At 45.9% G+C, this 22,560-nt stretch overlaps 1 protein-coding gene across 1 annotated transcript in view; it reads right to left on the reverse strand.

The window, feature by feature from the left end:
* The window catches only part of LOC106609279 (calcium/calmodulin-dependent protein kinase type 1D), a 63,847-nt gene that overhangs the window by 19,765 nt on the left and 21,522 nt on the right, over positions 1-22,560 (reverse strand). The window contains exons 2-3 of the mRNA XM_014207908.2: positions 6,664-6,795; positions 3,572-3,646 (exon numbers count right to left, since the gene is read on the reverse strand). Coding sequence (XP_014063383.1) covers positions 3,572-3,646; positions 6,664-6,795 — 207 coding nt within the window. The remainder of the gene's footprint in view (positions 1-3,571; positions 3,647-6,663; positions 6,796-22,560) is intronic.

Consider the following 22,560-nt stretch of genomic DNA (forward strand, 5'->3'; position numbering starts at 1 on the left):
TGCTGTAGTGTTTCCTACAGTAAGGTAGTGGTGTGAAGGTGTTGCTGACCCCTGCTGTAGTGTTTCCTACATTAAGGTAGTGGTGTGAAGGTGTTGCTGACCCTGCTGTAGTGTTTCCTACAGTAAGGTAGTGGTATGAAGGTGTTGCTGACCCCTGCTGTAGTGTTTCCTACAGTAAGGTAGTGGTGTGAAGGTGTTGCTGACCCCTGCTGTAGTGTTTCCTACAGTAAGGTAGTGGTGTGAAGGTGTTGCTGACCCCTGCTGTAGTGTTTCCTACAGTAAGGTAGTGGTGTGAAGGTGTTGCTGACCCCTGCTGTAGTGTTTCCTACAGTAAGGTAGTGGTATGAAGGTGTTGCTGACCCCTGCTGTAGTGTTTCCTACAGTAAGGTAGTGGTATGAAGGTGTTGCTGACCCCTGCTGTAGTGTTTCCTACAGTAAGGTAGTGGTGTGAAGGTGTTGCTGACCCCTGCTGTAGTGTTTCCTACAGTAAGGTCGTGGTGTGAAGGTGTTGCTGACCCCTGCTGTAGTGTTTCCTACAGTAAGGTAGTGGTATGAAGGTGTTGCTGACCCCTGCTGTAGTGTTTCCTACAGTAAGGTAGTGGTGTGAAGGTGTTTTAACAGTAACACTCACAAGCCTGTGGCTGAGCCTGCTGCTTCCGTAGAACAGATCTGACTGTACAACTGTTGGATTTGTTAACTCACATGGTTTCAGTGTTGTTGGAGAGAAACGAGAAAAACCACAGCCATGTTTGTATTTTCTGTAAAACACCACACACTTTTACAACCCTTTTCATCCATCATTAAATAGCCACTGACTGAGTCCAAAAGGTTCTAGCTTTGCTCTACTTCAGATACGTTTTAGATTCGTTTTTTCCGCTCTCTGTCTTCTTCCTGCTTGTTTTCTCTTTGTCTCCCCCTTCAATTGCACCGTTTTGGCTTTCACTCATATACCAAATTCATCCTAAAGCAATCTCCTTGTTACATTGTTCCACTGAGTAGATACTGAATATTTTCTCTCTCTCTCTCTCTCTCTCTCTCTCTCTCTCTCTCTCTCTCTCTCTCTCTCTCTCTCTCTCTCTCTCTCTCTCTCTCTCTCTCTCTCTCTCTCTCTCTCTCTCTCTCTCTCTCTCTCTCTCTCTCTCTCTCTCTCTCTCTCTCTCTCTCTCTCTCTCTCTCTCTCTCTCTCTCTCTCTCTCTCTCTCTCTCTCTCTCTCTCTCTCTCTCTCTCTCTCTCTCTCTCTCTCTCTCTCTCTCTCTCTCTCTCTCTCTCTCTCTCTCTCTCTCTCTCTCTCTCTCTCTCTCTCTCTCTCTCCCTCTCTCTCTCCCTCTCTCTCTCCCTGGTTGTAGATCGCTGTTGACAGCAGCTCTTCATCCAACCAGAGATGGAAGCATCACACCAGACCCAACTAACTAATCACAGCTAGATCAGACATGACTTGTCAAACTCCGAGCACAGACGCCATTAAATCAAACCCGATCTGTCCAACTCAGAGTACAGGTATATCAGACCTGATGTGTTAAACTCAGAGCAAAGTTAAATCAAACTCAGAGCACATGTACTGCATATCAGACCAGATGTGTCAAACTCAGAAAAAAATTCAATTAGACCACACCTGTCAACCTCTGAGGATGATTCATATCCAGGCTGTATCACATCCGGCCGTGATTGGGAGTCCCATAGGGCGGCGCACAATTGGCCCAGCGTCATCCGGGTTTGGCCGGGGTAGGCCGTCATTGTAAATAAGAATTTGTTCTGAACTGACTTGCCTAGTTAAATAAAGGGAAAATAAATAAATACTTGGAGGTGATGCTTGATACATGGACTCAGATGTGTACCGGCTCAAATATCAGATGAGTACTGAGATTCCTACCCGCTGAGGTGTTATTCCTGCTTCTACCAAGTTAAGCCCTGTCATAAGTGGAGTGAGGTGACCTTTCACCTCTGCATCCATGGTAACAGAGCCTGATATGAGAAGATGCCTTGCTGCAGAGGAGACAGGTGAGAATCATTTCACACCCGCTACAGGTGAGAGGAGAGGTAAGGGGAAAAGGTAAGAGGAGGGCTGAGAGGTGAGGGAGGACAGATGAGGTGTGAGGGAGGAGGACAACAGGGGTGAGAAGGAAGAAAGGAGAAGAGAGACAGACAAGGGAAGGGTGAGAGAGGCAGAAGACTGGAAGAAGAGTGAAGTGAAAGACGGCGCAGAAGGGTGGCCGTTTTTCTCATCTGTTCTCAATTCGACAGCCTGTTAGCACTGAAACTAATAACATTAAGTGTGCCGTGACTCAGCAATAAACAAAATGAAATGATCAAAGTTAAGAACTGCTCTACTTTCCTGCACACACACACACACACTTACATAACTGACAACACACTTTAATCCATAACTCACACGCCCTCCTCTACAGACTGATATAACTCCAGCTGATTAATGCGGCCAGGAGAGCATAGTGGCACGTTAGCCTTGCTGTAACGTTAGACTAACGTTATATAAACGTTAGCTGAGCGCTACGAGCCAGGTCCCATTCCCTCTCCTGTAGACCGTCTTAATGGAAGTCTAATTGGAGTAATGAGGGCTTATAAAGTGTGTGTGTGTGTGTGTGTGTGTGTGTGTGTGTGTGTGTGTGTGTGTGTGTGTGTGTGTTGTAAGCTAAAACCGTCACCCCTGTCCCATTCCTGGGTGCTGAGTGAGACACAGAAGGAGAGACAAGGAGAGAGAGAGGGACAAGGAGAGAGAGAGAGACAAGGAGAGGGACAAGGAGAGAGAGAGAGACAAGGAGAGAGAGAGAGACAAGGAGAGAGAGAGAGACAAGGAGAGAGAGAGGGACAAGGAGAGAGAGAGAGACAAGGAGAGAGACAAGGAGAGAGAGAGAGACAAGGAGAGAGAGAGAGACAAGGAGAGAGAGAGAGACAAGGAGAGAGAGAGAGACAAGGAGAGAGAGAGAGACAAGGAGAGAGAGAGAGACAAGGAGAGAGAGAGGGACAAGGAAAGGGACAAGGAGAGAGAGAGAGACAAGGAGAGAGAGAGGGACAAGGAGAGAGAGAGGGACAAGGAGAGAGAGAGAGACAAGGAGAGAGACAAGGAGAGAGAGAGACAAGGAGAGGGACAAGGAGAGAGAGAGAGACAAGGAGAGAGAGAGAGACAAGGAGAGAGAGAGAGACAAGGAGAGACAAGGAGAGACAAGGAGAGAGAGAGAGAAGGAGAGGGACAAGGAGAGAGAGAGGGACAAGGAGAGAGGGACAAGGAGAGAGCGAGGGACAAGGAGAGAGAGGGAGAGAGAGAGAGAGAGAGAACTTACAGCTGCATGATCAGGTAGAGGTGGTTGAATGGAGAAGAGAGAGAGAGAGAGAGAGAGAGAGAGAGAACTTACAGCTGCATGATCAGGTAGAGGTGGTTGAATGGAGAAGAGAGAGACAGAGAGAGAGAGAGAACTTACAGCTGCATGATCAGGTAGAGGTGGTTGAATGGAGAAGAGAGAGAGAGAGAGAGAGAGAGAGAGAGAGAGAACTTACAGCTGCATGATCAGGTAGAGGTGGTTGAATGGAGAAGAGAGAGAGAGAGAGAGAACTTACAGCTGCATGATCAGGTAGAGGTGGTTGGAACTCTCATAGATGTCTTCCAAAGCTACTATGTTCTCATGCTTGATTCTGGAGGGACAGAAAACACAGACAATGTAGGTCTATTAGTCAGGTATAACTATAACCAGATCCCAGACTGTCTCAACCCCCACCTACACCACCTTAACCTCAGCTCTAGAGTCATCTCAAACACTTACTAAACCTGAACATAAGCCCAAGCCTTATCCTAACCCTTTCCGTCTCTATTGATACAGTCAACACCATACTCAGGCCTCGCCATAGTAACTGCTCCATGGTTAAAGTGTATGATGTGTACACATGGGACATGCTTGTGCTGCAGTGGTGGTGGTCTGTGTGCGTGTCTTCGTGCCTCGTGACCCATTTGCCGATGATGTTATTGCAAGGGAGGGATAATACTGTACACACACACAGGAAGCGTGAGCAGGTGGGGAGTTCAGTACATGCATTAGGAGTGTGTGATCTCTGAGCTCGTAGCGAGCGGTGGAGCGTAGAGATATGAGTCATAAACAGTCTGAGGAGAGACGGCTGACATGAGAACACCAGATAGAATGATGTGTGTTTAAACTCTCCCTGGGATCATGGAAGGGTAAAGCAGATGGGAACCTCAGAGTGGGGATAGAGGATTCCTGATCTCTAGTCATTACATGACAAATCCTTCCACAGTTAATGCCTTATTATTTGACAACTGATTCTCTGTCTCTTAGAGAAGGCCGTGTGTGTGTGTGTGTGTGTGTGTGTGTGTGCGCGTGCGCGTGTGCGTGTGCTGAATCCCTGTCGAGCTGCAGGATCCAAATAAACTAGTAGGCGACAGAGTGGGCAGAGACTGTGGCACGACACTATACCCTAACTTCACAGAGCAAGAGAGGGAGAAAGAGAACCTGATCATTTCTTTGTGAATGTGTGTGTGCGCCAGTTCTCTATTTTTGACGAGCGTGTTTCTGAATGTGTGTTCACACGTGACCGCTTGAAGTGTACACATATATACTACTTATCCAAAAGTATGTGGACACCTGCTCGTCAAACATTTCCTTCCAAAATCAAGGGCATTAATATGGAGTTGGTCCCCCATTTGCTGCTATAACAGCCTCCACTCTTCTGGGAAGCCTTTCCACGAGATGTTGGAATATTGCTTCCATTCAGCCACAAGAGCATTAGTGAGGTCGGGCACTGATGTTGGGCGATTAGGCCTGGCTCGCATTAGGCGTTCCAATTCATCCCAAAGGTGTTCGATGGGGTTGAGGTCAGGGCTCTGTGCAGGCCAGTCAAGTTCTTCCACATCAATCTCGACAAACCATTTCTGTATGGACCTCTTTGTGCACGGGGGCATTGTCATGCTGAAACAGGAAAGGGCCTTCCCCAAACCGTTGCCACAAAGTTGGAAGCACAGAATCGTCTAGAATGTCATTGTATGCTGTAGCATTAAGATTTCCCTTCACTGGAACTAACCATAAAAAACAGCCCCAGACCATTATTCCTCCTCCACCAAACTTTACAGTTGGCACTATGCGTTGGGGCAGGTGGCGTTCACCTGGCAATCCACCAATCCCAGATTAGTCCATCGGACTGCCAGATGGTGAAGCCTGATTCATCTCTCCAGAGAACGTGTTTCCACTGCTCCAGAGTCTAATGGCGGCGAGCTTTACACCACTCCAGCCGACGCTTGGCATTGCGAATGGTGATGTTAGGCTTGTGTGTGGCTGCTCGGCCAAGGAAACCCATTTCATGAAGCTCCCAACAAACAGTTATTGTGCTGACGTTGCTTCCAGAGGGAGTTTGGAACTCTAGTGAGTGTTGCAACTGAGGACACACGATTTTTACACGCTACACACTTCAGCACTCGGCGGTCCCATTCTGTGAGCTTGTGTGGCCTACCACTTTGCGGCTGAGACGTTGTTGCTCCTAGAAGTTTCCACTTCACAATAACATCACTTGACCTGGGTATCTCTAGCAGGGCAGAAATTTGACGAACTGACTTTTTGGAAAGGTGGCATCCTATGACAGTGCCACGTTGAAAGCCACTGAGCTCTTCAGTACGGCCATTCTACTGCCAATGTTTGTCTATGGAGATCGCATGGCTGTGTGCTCGATTTTATACACCTGTCAGCAACGGGTGTGGCTGAAATAGCCGAATGCACTAATTTGAAGGGCGTCCACATATTTTGTATATATAATGTACATGTGAATGACAATGTTTGGGTATGAAGCACTGACCCTGAGGAGGTGTGTCTTGTGACCTCTGCAGGCCATATTAGCCTGTCAATCAGCTGGTTGCCAGGAGATGCTGAGAGTGGCAGAAAGTCGAAGGTCTAACATGGAAGGCGTCAGAGGCCAGGCAACACCACCCCCCCCCCCCCCTCCACTGACTGGATCACCGTGACAACACCTATCCCCCATAAATATTGCCAGGGCCAGTGGTGTCTCTCCTGTCCCTAGGGAACACATATGGTATACTGCAATAATAACACCATCACATACTGTAGCCGCTTACTTCTGGACAGTGAGTGACTGAGTGAGTGTGTGAGAGAGTGAGTCCTTGTGGAACTACTGAGCCAGATCCAAGGTGATATCTGACCACACACACACACACACACACACACACACACACACACACACAGCCAAGTCCAAGCTGTGGAGAGGGATTACTGTATTATCTAGTGACGTAGAGATGCATATCTTTGGTTTTATCCCCTGGTGTGTGTGTGTGTGTGTGTGTGTTCATACAGATCTCTACTCAGCTACCTGACAATATGTATGAATAATACTTGTAAAATACATGCGTGTTCCTCACTGGGAGAAAAGATTAGAATGAACATTCAGTACAGTATCAGCGCTTAGGAGACAAGGTCACTAAGAAAAGAAATATGAGACAGAGGACATTTTCTATCGTCGCTACCTACCCGGATCTCCTCTTCTGTCAGCGTGAGACTGTGGATCGTGACCTAAAGATAACAGTGAATGGGGAGTAGTGGGAGGGAAGCGAGCGTGATGGTGAGGGGCGGCGGTGTTTTCCGTTCGGTCGCCAGGGTAACAGGTGTTAGGGAGGAGAAGGTAGGTGGGAGACTTACTTGCGGAGCACGGCGATCTCGTTCTCGATGCTGCTCTCTTTCCCCTTCAGGGCCTTCTTGGGGATACACTTCACAGCAAACATCTTCCCCGTAGACCTCTCCTGGGCCAACACCACCTCAGAGAACGCCCCGCTAGGAGAGAGAAATGGAGAAAGACAAAATATTTCATTAATCAATTAGCAATTGTGTAAGACCGTTCAACACAAGTGCAGATACTAAACACAGACATGAAACAGCAAAAAAAGTTAACAAGGTTTCCATGAGAGAGAGAGAGAGAGAGAGAGAGAGAGAGAGAGAGAGAGAGAGAGAGAGAGAGAGAGAGAGAGAGAGAGAGAGAGAGAGAGAGAGAGAGCAGAGAGGAGATCATTAATGCAGACTCGGCTCCATGAATCTCACTGTTCTCTGTCCAGCTCATCTGAAAGCCTCCAAACCACTCACTCACTATATCACCATCACACTTCACAGCCCCTCAGCTATCACTCTATCGCTCTCTCCCTCACCGTCTCCCCCCTCTCTTTATCTATCCCTCCCTCTTGTTGTCCTTTACTTATTGTTTCATGTTCAATTTGCTCTTTAATATGCTTGATCTCCTCCGTATCCTTTGTCCCAGTTCCCTCGGTCTCCCTCTCTCCCTTTCTCCACAGTTCATGTTTATTCTCACTATGTTCTCTCCTCCATATATCGGCTCCCTTCTTCCCCGTTCCCCTCTTTCTCTCCATTTCCCACCCTCACCTCGTTTTCCTGCTGCGTTCTTCTTGTTAGCTCAGTAGGAAATCAAATTTCATATCTGGTTTGCTTTCATTCATAAACTGGCTAATGGTGCATGCTGCTGTGCCAATCAGCAACGAGGGAACGAGGGGAGACAGGGAACACGTCCTCCCTCTTCCTCTCTAACCTCTTCCTCTCCACTATTATTCTATTCTTCCATTCCCCGCCTCTCCTCATCCTGCTCGTCTCTCCTGCCTTTGGGACATGGTGCTGGTTCTGAATTAATTCGTACTTCCTTTCCTCGTTCTCGTCGTCTCCTCCCTCCTTTCTGTCCTCCTATTTCACTATGCTAATGGGAGTGAAATAAGGCTTATCAAGCATGACATCATTTTGGAAAGTGTACAATTTCAGTAAAACCTGAGTAATACATTATTTTTATTTAACCTTTATTTAACTAGGAAAGTCAGTTAAGAACAAATTCTTACTTACAATGACGGCCTAGGAACAGTGGGTTAACTGCCTTGTTCAGGGGCAGAACGACAGATTTTTACCTTGTCAGCTCAGGGAATCGATCGCGCGACCTTCCGGTTACTAGTCCTACGCTCTAACCACTAGGCTACCTGCCGCCCCATTAATATAACCTTAGTAATATTCAACACATCTTATTAGTGTGTGTGTGTGTGTGTGTGTGTGTGTGTGTGTGTGTGTGTGTGTGTATGTATGTGTGTGTGTAGTGCTATAGTCCAGATCGCACTAGAGACATTTTGAAGCCTCCATTTCCTGATGACTCCAAGACATCACCATCTGACACTTCACTGAAAAGCACTAAAAACACTGATAAAACAACAATGCTACACACACACACACACACACACACACACACACACACACCCTTTCATGTGTGATTCGCAATCACAAACGGGATAGTTCTGGTTCTGCTTGATGGTTGGCCGATTATTCACAAAATCATGGACTCAGAGTGTTCGCTCGGTATCACACCCGTTTCAATTACTATTGTCAGAGACATAACAGCCAGGCATTGTTCAGTAAAGCACAAATCATTCTCATACATCCCTTCCTTCCTTCCTTCCTTCCTTCCTTCCTTCCTTCCTTCCTTCCTTCCTTCCTTCCTTCCTTCCTTCCTTCCTTCCTTCCTTCCTTCCTTCCTTCCTTCCTTCCTTCCTTCCTTCCTTCCTTCCTTCCTTCCTTCCTCCCTCTGTTGGAATCCTTCTTCTCCCCTATATTCTTCTCACCTTTATCATCACACCTCACCTCCTCTTCTCTCACTCTCACTCTCCTTTCACTGAGTTGCTCACACATCTGTCACACTGGCAGCTGATCTTATTGAACGTTCAGGTCTCTTCATGTGAATGTTTATTCTCAATGGCAACTAGTAACAGACCGATTGAAGCTAATCAAAGCACACACAGCCTTCTAGAATACTGTAAACACATTAAAACAAGAGATCTGTGATTAAACTGAGTGCTGATCCATGTTGTTTGTCCACTCACTCACTGAATGAATGAGAGCACACACCTGTTACACACCCTACAGAGGGGTCTGAACTGAGCTCCAAAACATGCTAAGATCCCCTGCTCCCTAATCCACCATAATCCCTCTCTTACCAGCATGACCTGGACACACAACCCCTCTACGCCAGGGAGAAGTCACCCAGCCTCCACCCATCTCCCACGGCTACAAGAGCCAGCTGGTCTCCCACCCACCCTCGCTGGTCTGTGGAAGCAGCTCGCCCATTAGGAAGGCTAGGACTGGGTCTCCATCTCTATACTCTATAGACTACGAATGTGGTTTAGTCTCTGCCCAGGGAGAAGGAAAGAGACTGACCACATACCGTGAAACCAAAACGCCACAAAAGACAGGGAAGGAGAGAGAAGAGGTAACAGGAGAAAGACGTACACAGTAGAAATGGGAGAGAAGAGAGGGAGGCAAGCATGGGTGAATCCTGTAATAGAGAGAGAGAGAGAGAGAGAGAGAGAGAAATCCTGTGTGTGGGTTTGAGACAGAGAAGAGCTGAATGTGTGAATGAGACCTATAAGAGAAAAGCTGAACGGCGGCGCTACAACAAAGACAACCTTTAAAGCAGTCACACAGAACAGAGATAGTGTACTGTATGTACCCTGTGATGGCTCTATCAACCCCGTCCACTGGCTGGAAATCAATCTTTTTTTTCTTTTTTGTTGACAGGGAGCAGAGGGATTGTGTAATACAGTATCTCCCCAGCTGTGTTCATACACAAAGGGGCTTTGAGTGTGTGTGTGTGTGTGTGTGTGTGTGTGTGTGTGTGTGTGTGTATGTGGTTATTGGGTGTTGACTAGGTGTTTTGCAGTTCAAGTTTGTCCCTTCTGCTATTGCAGTTGGCGGCGACATTGGGCGATAGCGTTTCCTCGTGTGCATAAACCTGGGTAATTGTCTCAGCGAGGCTCCAGTGGGTATGATTGCATTGAATGGAAACTACATGGGCAGCCTGCAGCCAGTGTAGAGTGTGTGAGTGTGTGTGTGTCACTCTCAGACAGATAACCATTGTGACAGGTCCTCTTGGTTAACGGGGCCCAATTGAATAATGCTGGAGCGAAGTGATCTTGCCTACAGAGACAAAGATGGGCTCTTACATGGGAGAAGCACACACACACACAGACATGCACACAGCTGTATGATGTATGTGTGTGAATGTATGTATAAATATTTCCCCAAGGAAGAGTTGTCAAATTAGACACATATCCTGGGTTTCTCCTCTAAAGAGAGAGAGAGAGTGTGGCTGAGAGAGAGAGAGAGAGAGAGAGAGAGAGAGAGCAAGAGTGGCTGAGAGAGGGCGAGAGTGGCTGAGAGAGGGCGAGAGAGAGACAGAGTGTGTGGCTGAGAGAGAGAGAGAGAGAGAGTGGCTGAGAGAGAGAGAGAGAGAGTGGCTGAGAGAGAGAAAGAGTGGCTAAGAGAGAGAAAGAGTGGCTGAGAGAGTGGCTGAGAGAGTGGCTAAGAGAGAGAGAGAGAGAGAAAGAGAGAGACTGGCTGAGAGGGAGAGAGACTGTGGCTGAGAGGGAGAGAAAGAGAGAGAGAGACTGGCTGAGAGGGGGAGAGAAAGAGAGAGAGAGACTGGCTGAGAGGGCGAGAGAGAGAGACTGGCTGAGAGGGAGAGAGAGAGAGACTGGCTGAGAGGGAGAGAGAGAGAGAGAGACTGGCTGAGAGGGAGAGAGAAAGAGAGAGAGAGACTGGCTGAGAGGGGGAGAGAAAGAGAGAGAGAGACTGGCTGAGAGGGCGAGAGAGAGAGAGAGAGAGAGACTGGCTGAGAGGGAGAGAGAGAGAGAGAGAGAGAGAGAGAGAGAGACTGTGGCTGAGAGGGGGAGAGAGAGAGAGACTGTGGCTGAGAGGGGAGAGAGAGAGACTGTGGCTGAGAGGGAGAGAGAGAGAGAGACTGTGGCTGAGAGGAAGAGAGAGAGAGACTGTGGCTGAGAGGGAGAGAGAGAGAGACTGTGGCTGAGAGGGAGAGAGAGAGAGACTGTGGCTGAGTGGGAGAGAGAGAGAGACTGTGGCTGAGAGGGAGAGAGAGAGAGAGAGACTGTGGCTGAGAGGGAGAGAGAGAGAGAGACTGTGGCTGAGAGGAAGAGAGAGAGAGACTGTGGCTGAGAGGAAGAGAGAGAGAGACTGTGGCTGAGAGGGAGAGAGAGAGAACTGTGGCTGAGAGGGAGAGAGAGAGAGACTGTGGCTGAGAGGGAGAGAGAGAGAGACTGTGGCTGAGAGGGAGAGAGAGAGAGACTGTGGCTGAGAGGGAGAGAGAGAGAGACTGTGGCTGAGAGGGAGAGAGAGAGAGAGAGAGAGAGAGAGAGAGAGAGAGAGAGAGAGAGAGAGAGAGAGAGAGAGAGACTGGCTGAGAGGGAGAGAGAGAGAGAGACTGGCTGAGAGGGGGAGAAAGAGAGAGAGTCTGTGGCTGAGAGGGAGAGAAAGAGGCTGGGAGAGAGAGAAACTGTGGCTGAGAGGGAGAGAAAGAGAGACTGTGGCTGAGAGGGGGAGAAAGAGAGAGAGTCTGTGGCTGAGAGGGAGAGAAAGAGGCTGGGAGAGAGAAAGAAAGAGAGTCTGTGGCTGAGAGGGGGAGAAAGAGAGGCTGAGAGAGAAAGAGGGACTGTGGCTGAGAGAGAGAGAAAGAGACTGTGGCTGAGAGGGAGAGAAAGAGAGGCTGAGAGAGAGAGAAAGAGAGGCTGGGAGAGAGAGAAAGAGAGGCTAAAAAGAAAAGAGAGAGACTGTGGCTGAGAGGGAGAGAAAGAGAGGCTGAGAGAGAAAGAGAGACTGTGGCTGAGAGGGGAGAGAGAGAGAGAGAGAGAGAGAGAGAGAGAGAGAGACTGTGGCTGAGAGGGAGAGTAAGAGAGATTACTATAATAGACTCACAAGGTGACAGTGACACAATAACACTGATACTGACATGCAGGATTAGTGGCTTCCCCACTAAATAGTGGCATTAGGGGGGCCGATTGAGTGGCTGCTTTAACCCTCCTGTGACTACACTACCTAGAAGCCTCCATTGTCATTCCATTCCATGCCTGTACTCAGCTGCAAGCTGTGATGCTTGGCTTCCTCTGAGAAAATGTCAGTAGCTTTTTGCATTTACAGATGATTATTGATGTTGTATCTTACTATAAGTTCACTGTAATGTCCAGAGTTGGCAACTAACATGGGCATGTATTGTACATGTTGTCTATTTACAGTCTGTATGGAACATTTTATGATTCATATCCACTATACAATCGAGAAATATATCATATCACTAAGATTTTCCAAAACGGCAATGCATGGTTCTTCGGTTGAAAGGTTCAGTTGTTAGTGGACAACAGAATGACACTTTTACTCCGTTTTTTCCACTTTCAAATATATGTCAAACAAAAACCCATGATTTCAAAGTTGAACAAACCACACACATCTATGTACAAGGACGACTTCTAACAATTTCCACTGAAAGTTTTACAGAAACTCATTTATTGGAAGAACTGTGCAGGGGCTAACCGAATCTATCTTGGGTTTCTATTCAACCAAGATTTCCTAAAACCAAAACAGGTGCTCCGAATTACGATTCACAGATGTCTGCAGAAAGACCGGGCTGTCCGATATGACACGACACCTTGAATTTCAACAAACCTCTTTTGGTTATTGAATTCTAGTAAGTGAAGTAGATTTACACCCGGTAACGGAATAACACATAAGTCCATTCTCGTGGGAAGCTGCTATACACTACCAACTGCTAACAGTCAGTATCTGGATAATATGTGTGAAATGCTTGATAATGTATGTGATATCAACAGAGAAGTACATTTTCTGGGTGATTTTTAAATATTGACTGGCTCTCATCAAGCTGCCCGCTCAAGAAAAAGCTTCAAACTGTAACCAGTGCCTGCAACATGGTTCAGGTTATCAGTCAACCTACCAAGGTAGTTACAAACAGCACAGGAATGAAATCATCCACATGTATTGATCACATCTTCACTAATGCTGCAGAAATGTGATTTAAAGCAGTATCCAAATCCATAGGATGTAGTGATCACAATATACTAGCCATATCTAGGAAAACCAAAGTTCCAAAGGCTGGACCTAATATAGTGTATAAGAGGTCATACAATACGTTTTGTAGTGATTCATATGTTGATGACGTAAAGAATATTTGCTAGTCTGTGGTGTGTAATGAGGAGCAACCAGAAGCTGCACTTGACACATTTATGAAATGGCTTATTGCAGTTACTAATAAACATGCACCCATTAAGAAAATGACTGTAAAAACTTAAATCCCTGTGGATTGATGAGGAATTGAAGAATGTTATGGCTGAGAGAGCGGCACTAAAAGAAATGGCACATAAATCTGTCTGCGCAACCATTTGGCAAACGTACTGCAAATTGAGAAATGATTTGACTAAACTGAATAAAAATAAGAAACTATACTATGAAACAAAGATAAAAAATAATGATAGTAAAAAGCTTTGGAGCACCTTAAATGAATTTATGGACATAAAGACATCATTCAGATGGCTCATTAATCACAAAACCCACTGATATTGCCAATTACTTTCAGAATTTTTTCCTTGGGAAGATTAGCAAACATAGGTATGACATGCCAGCAACAAACGCTAACACTTCACATCCAAGTATAACTGATAAAATGATTAAAGACAAGCATTGTCATTTTGAATTCCGTAAAGTGAGTGTGGAAGAGGTGAAAAAATGATTGTTGTCTATCAACAATGACAAGCCACCGGGGTCTGACAATCTGGATGGAAAATGACTGAGGATAATAGCGGACGATATTGACACTCCTATTTGCCATATCTTCAATTTAAGCCTACCGGAAGGTGTGACCTCAGGCCCAGAGGGAAGCAAAAGTCAGTCTGTTACCAACCCTTAGTAAACTTCTGGAAGAAAATGGTGTTTGACCAGATACAATACTATTTACTGTAAACAAATTGACAACTGACTTTCAGCACGCTTACAGGGAAGGACATTCAACAAGCACAGCACTTACACAAATGACTGATGATTGGCTGAGAGAAATGATGATAAAAAGATTGTGGGGGCTGTTTTGTTACACTTCAGAGTAAAGCCAGTGTGTCTATGTACACAGATGACTCAACAAACTTCACGCCAGCTACTACAGCAAGTAAAACCACTGCAACACTTAAAGAGCTGAAGTTAGTTTCAGAATGGGTGGCAAGGAATAAGTCCTAAATATTACAAAAACTAAAAGCATTGTATTCTAAATCTTCTAATGAATAATGTGGAAATTGAGAAAGTTAAGGTGACTAAACTGCTTAGAGTAAACCTGGATTGTAAACTGTCAAGGTCAAAACATGTTGACACAACAGTAGCTAAGATGGGGAGAAGTCTGTCCATAATAAAGCGCTGCTCTGCCTTCTTAACAACACTATCAACAAGGCAGGTCCTACAGGCCCTAGTTGTCGCACCTGGACTACTGTTCAGTCGTGTGGTCAGGTGACCCTGTGGGACCTCGGAAAATTCAAATTGGCTCAGAACAGGGCAGCACAGCTGGCCCTTAATTGTACATGGAGAGCTAACATGAATAATATGCATGTCAATCTCTCATGACTCAAAGTGGAGATCAACTTCAGCACTACTTGTTTTTGTAAGCCATGAGAGGTTTACATGCATATTATTAATGTGTGTGCTAGAGTGCGCACTCTACACACACGTACTCTGTAATATTGTTGTATGGTGCTATTATACATTTTGTATAATAGATATGTAGTGGAGTAATAATGTTATATGGTGTACTGTTTTATCTTTTGTTTTAATGTGGGATGTAAGTGCCTCAATGTGTTTGGACCCCAGGAAGAGTAGCTGCTGCCTTGGCAGGAACTAATGGACCCCAGGAAGAGTAGCTGCTGCCTTGACAGGAACTAATGGACCCCAGGAAGAGTAGCTGCTGCCTTGGCAGGAACTAATGGACCCCAGGAAGAGTATCTGCTGCCTTGGCAGGAACTAATGGACCCCAGGAAGAGTAGCTGCTGCCTTGGCAGGAACTAATGGACCCCAGGAAGAGTAGCTGCTGCCTTGACAGGAACTAATGGACCCCAGGAAGAGTAGCTGCTGCCTTGGCAGGAACTAATGGACCCCAGGAAGAGTAGCTGCTGCCTTGGCAGGAACTAATGGACCCCAGGAAGAGTAGCTGCTGCCTTGGCAGGAACTAATGGACCCCAGGAAGAGTATCTGCTGCCTTGACAGGGACTAATGGACCCCAGGAAGAGTAGCTGCTGCCTTGGCAGGAACTAATGGACCCCAGGAAGAGTATCTGCTGCCTTGACAGGGACTAATGGACCCCAGGAAGAGTAGCTGCTGCCTTGGCAGGAACTAATGGACCCCAGGAAGAGTATCTGCTGCCTTGACAGGGACTAATGGACCCCAGGAAGAGTAGCTGCTGCCTTGACAGGAACTAATGGACCCCAGGAAGAGTATCTGCTGCCTTGACAGGGACTAATGGACCCCAGGAAGAGTAGCTGCTGCCTTGACAGGAACTAATGGACCCCAGGAAGAGTATCTGCTGCCTTGACAGGGACTAATGGACCCCAGGAAGAGTAGCTGCTGCCTTGGCAGGGACTAATGGACCCCAGGAAGAGTAGCTGCTGCCTTGGCAGGAACTAATGGACCCCAGGAAGAGTAGCTGCTGCCTTGGCAGGAACTAATGGACCCCAGGAAGAGTAGCTGCTGCCTTGGCAGGAACTAATGGACCCCAGGAAGAGTAGCTGCTGCCTTGGCAGGAACTGATGGACCCCAGGAAGAGTAGCTGCTGCCTTGGCAGGAACTAATGGACCCCAGGAAGAGTAGCTGCTGCCTTGGCAGGAACTAATGGACCCCAGGAAGAGTAGCTGCTGCCTTGGCAGGAACTGATGGACCCCAGGAAGAGTAGCTGAGGTTTAGATTTGTTCCAGTCCCGTCAGTCTGTGGACGTTAACATCAAGGCCAAGGTGGACTGAACAAATTTCAACTACTTTTCAGCGTACAATGTCAGTGCTCAGTGGGCGAGGATGCTGGTCACAGTAAATGGAAAGAGGGGGGGGGGTCATGGGTAGGTGTCAGTAAGAGCTGGGAGAGGTGACATTAACTGGAGAGAGGAGAGAGAGGGAGGGGTTGTCCAGACACAGACTGTTTTAACACACTTGGTTTGAAATACAAGTGTTGATATTAGTTGGCAGCACTCTTTACCTCAACATTACTGTATATTTATGACGCCTTTTAAGACTTTATCTGGTAGATGTTTACTAAGACCATTTTCCATCTGTTTGACTAGAAATCAAACACAGTACTTTTGCCAAAACGTTAAGATGGAAAATGGTTGAAAAATGTATCCATGCCTTCATTTCCCAAAAATATAGACTCTTAGCTTTCATATGACAAGCTCCTATAAACTATGAATGTTGGTGCTCATGGGTCCTTTTCGATGGAAATGGCCCTGACAAAACAACCGTCTACAAATAAATCCTGATTGCAGGGAAGGCATGCTGATGACAACTGCTTCTGAAATACATTCACATGAGACAACTTCAAAAAGCCACAATGATATTTGTTGGATTCTAACCTTTCCCATGAGGTACTGGGAGTACGAACGTGAAAAGCCTTTATGGAAAGCTCTGCTGCACTTCAGAAGTGCATCTTTGATTTTGCCTGATGTTTGCCTGCCATTACTCTACCCCATGTACGCACCACAACATTACCTGACGTGTAGACTTCAGATCCATCTAGAGCGGCACCAACCCCGCGGTGTGACAAAGACCCAGCCGCTGCTGCAGATGTAAGGTGGGCCCATTCTTACACATGTATTTATGTATTCTCTGTAAAGGCCTTCGAGGTGTTGAGATTAAAGAGGTTCTGAATAATGCTGGTGTCTGAATAGAGAGGCTGGGTGCAATAACGACATTTAGACTGAACGCCTTCCCCTTTTGTGTTACTGGGTAAGGCTGACTGTGACTGGACTCACTGCTCCACATGTGTGTGAGAGTGAGACAGACAGAGAGACAGAGAGAGAGAGAGAGAGAGACAGAGAGACAGAGAGACAGAGAGAGAGAGAGAGAGAGAGAGAGAGAGAGAGAGAGAGAGAGAGAGAGAGAGAGAGAGACAGAGAGAGAGAGAGAGAGAGAGAGATATAACCACACACACAAGCAAGGACAATTATACATCACTGAACTGCCGTCATCACTGCCGAACTCCACACTAACGCCACACACACACACACGCACAAATTCAAAGAGAGCTGGGATGGAGAGTGAGAGAGGTATGCAAGAGAGAGGGACGCAGTGAGAGAAAAACAGAGATGAAGCGGCCAAGAAGGAGCGTGTGAGCGTGCGTGAATGTGCTAGTATTACGACAGCGAGAGAGAAGGAGAGCTAGAAAAAGAAGAGGATGAGATTGAATGCAGATGAGATGGAGCTTTTGGCCGCTATGGGAGAGAAACGCTCCTGTATGGTCTCATGTAGCTAACTGGCTAATTGTTTCACACACTGCTCAGATAGAGATGTATCAATATACAGGCGTTGCTCAGATAGAGATGTATCAATATACATGCGTTGCTCAGATAGAGATGTATCAATATACAGGCGCTGCTCAGATAGAGATGTATCAATATACAGGCGCTGCTCAGATAGAGATGTATCAATATACAGGCGCTGCTCAGATAGAGATGTATCAATATACAGGCGTTGCTCAGATAGAGATGTATCAATATACAGGCGCTGCTCAGATAGAGATGTATCAATATACAGGCGCTGCTCAGATAGAGATGTATCAATATACAGGCGCTGCTCAGATAGAGATGTATCAATATACAGGCGCTGCTCAGATAGAGATGTATCAATATACAGGCGTTGCTCAGATAGGAGGTGGGAGTTAGAACAGGTGCTGGAGAGGGGGGGGGGTATGGAGAGGAACGGCGTGTGATTAAATTACTTAAAAAATAAGGAGAAGCTCATCTACAAAGCTGCTCTCATTAGAGCTGATTAAATGTGCCATGTTTTAGGATTTACAGGATCGAGACTATCAGCCACTGAGACTAGAGTTTCTCTTTCGCCCTTTCACTCTCCTCTCCCTCCTCTCTCTCTTTCACTCTCCCTCTTTCACTCTCCTCTCCCTCTCTTTCACTCTCCTCTCCCTCTCTTTCACTCTCCTCTCCCTCTCTTTCACTCTCCTCTCTTTCACTCTCCCTCTCTTCCACTCTCCTCTCCCTCTCTTTCACTCTCCTCTCCCTCTCTTTCACTCTCCTCTCCCTCTCTTTCACTCTCCTCTCTCTCTCTCTCTCTCTCTCCTCTCTACGTTCATCTAGTCATTAACTTCGCTATGAGGTTGATGTAGCATCTTCATTTTCAATGGAGCTTAACAGCTATTTAGCATTCAGGACAAAACATCTCAGAATTAGCAAACTGATCAACTAAAGTGTGAATAAAAAAGGTTGTGCATCAAAATGCAGAATGTGTGTTCTACTAGGAGAAAACAAACCCACCACACACACACACACACACACACACACACACACACACACACACACACACACACACACGGTTCTCTAAAATACCCAGAAACAGCAAGGAGCCAGCATCATCACTCCAATCCCCAAAACTGAGATTAAACACAGCCCAGATTACCAGGGCCTCTCATATGAAATTAATCTCCAATCTCCCTGGCTGATCCCTGGCCTGCATTGTTCTCCCAGCAGAAACTGTTCTGTTCCCAATGTCCCCATGCACAAATCTCTTTGCTCTGAACTCCGCACACTCAAAACATCCCTCCATCAAGATACCCACGATGAGCCCACTCATCGTCATCATCAAGATACCCACGATGAGCCCACTCATCATCATCATCATCATCAAGATACCCACGATGAGCCCACTCATCATCATCATCATCATCAAGATACCCACGATGAGCCCACTCATCATCATCATCATCATCATCAAGATACCCACGATGAGCCCACTCATCATCATCATCATCATCATCAAGATACCCACGATGAGCCCACTCATCATCATCATCATCATCAAGATACCCACGATGAGCCCACTCATCATCATCATCATCATCATCATAATCAAGATACCCACGATGAGCCCACTCATCATCATCATCATCATCAAGATACCCACGATGAGCCCACTCATCATCATCATCATCAAGATACCCCATGCCATCATCATCATCAAGATACCCACGATGAGCCCACTCATCATCATCATCATCATCAAGATACCCACGATGAGCCCACCCACGATGAGCCCACTCATCATCATCATCATCATCATCATCAAGATACCCACGATGAGCCCACTCATCATCATCATCATCATCAAGATACCCACGATGAGCCCACTCATCATCATCATCATCAAGATACCCACGATGAGCCAACTCATCATCATCATCATCAAGATACCAACGATGAGCCCACTCATCATCATCATCAAGATACCCACGATGAGCCCACTCATCATCATCATCAAGATACCCACGATGAGCCCACTCATCATCATCATCATCAAGATACCCACGATGAGCCCACTCATCATCATCATCATCAAGATACCCACGATGAGCCTACTCATTACATTTACATTTGAGTCATTTAGCAGACGCTCTTATCCAGAGCGACTTACAGTAGTGAATGCATACATTTCTTTTTTTTTTTTACTCATCATCAAGATACCCACGATCAGCTCTAACAGAAATCCCTATCCTCATATCTAAATTACAGCCCCACCAAAAAATATAACTATATTGCACAATACTGTATGATACAATATTATCTACAAAAGTTGCACTGAAAATGGTGTGCAATCATGAAGACTGGCCTGGGCACATGTGATGTTAACAGTTAGTAAGACATAGGTTGGGGGGATGAACGGATGAGCCTATTCAATTCTGAACGGTCAAGTCCTGTGAGCCTATACACTGAGCGTACAAAACATTAGGAACACCTTCCTAATATTGAGTTGCACCCCCTTTTGCCCTCAGAACAGCCTCAATTCATTGGGGCATGGACTCTACAAAGGTGTCGAAAGTGTTCCACAGTGATGCTGGCCCATGTTGACACCAATGCTTCCCACAGTTGTGTGAAATTGGCTGAATGTCCTTTGGGCGGTGGACCATTCTTGATACACACGTGTAAATGTTGAGCATGAAAAACCCAGCAGCGTTGCAGTTCTTGAAAACATTCAAAACGGTACGCCTGGCACCTACTACTATACCTCGTTCAAAGGCACTTAAATATTTTGTCTCGCCCATTCACCCTCTGAATGGCACACATACACAATCCATGTCTCAATAGAGTACCACAGCATGAGTCACAATACCCATAAAACCTAGAGGTCAAACAGGGAAATGGTGCCAATCGTTTTTCCACCGTTCATTTTCCCTATAAAGGATTTTACAAACATTTAAAATAAGGGCTGTGTTTAGTGTAGGCTTACCCAGGCGTGACATTTTGATAACCATGTAAATTTCTCTAGGACAGGTATTCCTGTTTTTCTGTTGTTTTTCCTTCACATTTTCAAACAGTCCATTTATATTTTCCCAACGGGGCTATACATTTGGGTGAGTTTTTTTTTAATCGCCTAAGTAGCCTCGTTTCACTGCCAAAAATAAAATTAAACCATCTATTGTTCAGCAAAATAACAACCCAATGTCAAATACAAGTAGCCTAGTCAAATAATTAACATCCAAACACATTAACCATTACTCTCTCGCGGGAATTCCACTAACGGTCTGTATGTACCCAAACGTAGCTGCTGCTCATTCCGTTTGCTCGAAAATTGATAAATGGTTAAAAAAAGTAAGGCCTGTGTCCATAGAGACACATACCAGCTCTACTGGTAGTTGTCATATTCGTCGTATGGAGTGGACCAAAACGCAGCAGGAATGTAAGTGCTCATCTTCTTCTTTATTTATAAAGAAACGTTATACAAAACACTTAAACAAAACCACGACAAAAAAATGTTCGTAAGGACAAAATGACTATACAGAGAAACAACTACCCACAAATCCCATGACAAAAACACCTCTATTAAATAGGACCTTCAATTAGAGGCAACGAGGAACAGCTGCCTCCAATTGAAGGTCAACCCAATAAACTACGCATAGAAATAGAACAAATAGAACGAACATAGAAATACACTAACATAGAACATAAACCAAAACACCCCGAATCACCCTAAACAAACACCCCCTGCCATGACCAAACTATAATAACAAACAACCCCTTTTACTGGTCAGGACGTGCCAGTAGTACTGCTACTACTGCTACTACCAGCAGTACTAAACCTGCACCTGTCGACGACACAAGTTGTTCTGCTTCCACAAGCACATCCAATGCTAGCATCAGTAATTCTACATTTGTTGTTAGCCCTGCTTGTATGGACACTGACTGTTGTGAACTGATTCAGCCGAAGAGATACTGCCCCCTTACCCGGGAAAGCACCGAACAACAGACAGGGACGTTGGATCATCGAAGAGGCGCAAATATGATGAGAACTACATTGATTTGGGGTTCACTTATATTTGGAGCAGTGCCTTTCCTCAGCCAAAGTGTGTTAAATCTCACAACTCGATAAATTGAGTGTGCAAGCAGTTGCTCCCGACGCCACTTGGGTACACTGCAGCATCCACCGAGAGGCTCCTGCTGCCAAGGGAATGCCTGACAGCTTGAAAGACGTTTTGGACACTACAGTGAAAATGGTTAACTTTGTTTAAGCAAGGCCCCTGAACTCTCGTGTATTTTCTGCACTATGCAATGATATGGACAGCGACCATGTAACACTTTTACAACATACAGAGGTGGGCTGGTTATCAAGGGGCAAAGTAATTACATGTTTTTTTTTAAATTGAGAGATGAGCCTAAAGTTCTTTACTGACCATCATTTTCACTTGTCTGACCGCTTGTCTGATGACGAGTTTCTCACATGACTGGCCTATCTGGGTGATGTTTTTTCTCGCTTGAATGATCTGAATCTAGGATTACAGGGACTCCCCGCAACTATATTCGATGTGAGGGACAAAATTGAGGCTATGATTAAGAATTTGGAGCTCTTCTCTGTCTGCATTAACAAGGACAACACACAGGTCTTTTCATCATTGTATGATTTTTTGTGTGTGCAAATGAACTCAAGCTTACGGACAATGTCAAATGTTATGTAGCGAAGCACCTGAGTGAGTTGGGTGCGCAATTACGCAGGTACTTTCCCGAAACGAATGACACAAACAACTGGATTCGCTATCCCTTTCATGCCCTGCCTCCAGTCAACTTTCCGATATCTGAGCAAGAGATCCACATCGAAATTGCAACAAGCGGTTCTGTGAAAATTGAATTTAAATCTGTTAAGACACTGATGCCCTTTTCAACCACGTACCTATGTGAGAGGGGATTCTAGGCCCTCACTAGCATGATAACTAAATACAGGCACAGACTGTGTGTGGTAAATGATTTAACACTGAGACTCTCTCCAATACAACTCAACACTGCAGAGTTATGTGCATCCTTTCAAACACACCCTTCTCATTAACCTGTGGAGCTATTGAGAGCCTGGCCTCTCTCAATAGCACGTCTATGCTCACTGAGTCTGTACATAGTCAAAGCTTTCCTTAATTTTGGATCAGTAAGGTATTCTGCCACTGTGTACTCTCTGTTTAGGGCCAAATAGCATT

This window comes from Salmo salar, chromosome ssa07 (genome assembly GCF_905237065.1).
Source record: "Salmo salar chromosome ssa07, Ssal_v3.1, whole genome shotgun sequence".
NCBI classification, from domain to species: Eukaryota; Metazoa; Chordata; class Actinopteri; order Salmoniformes; family Salmonidae; genus Salmo; species Salmo salar.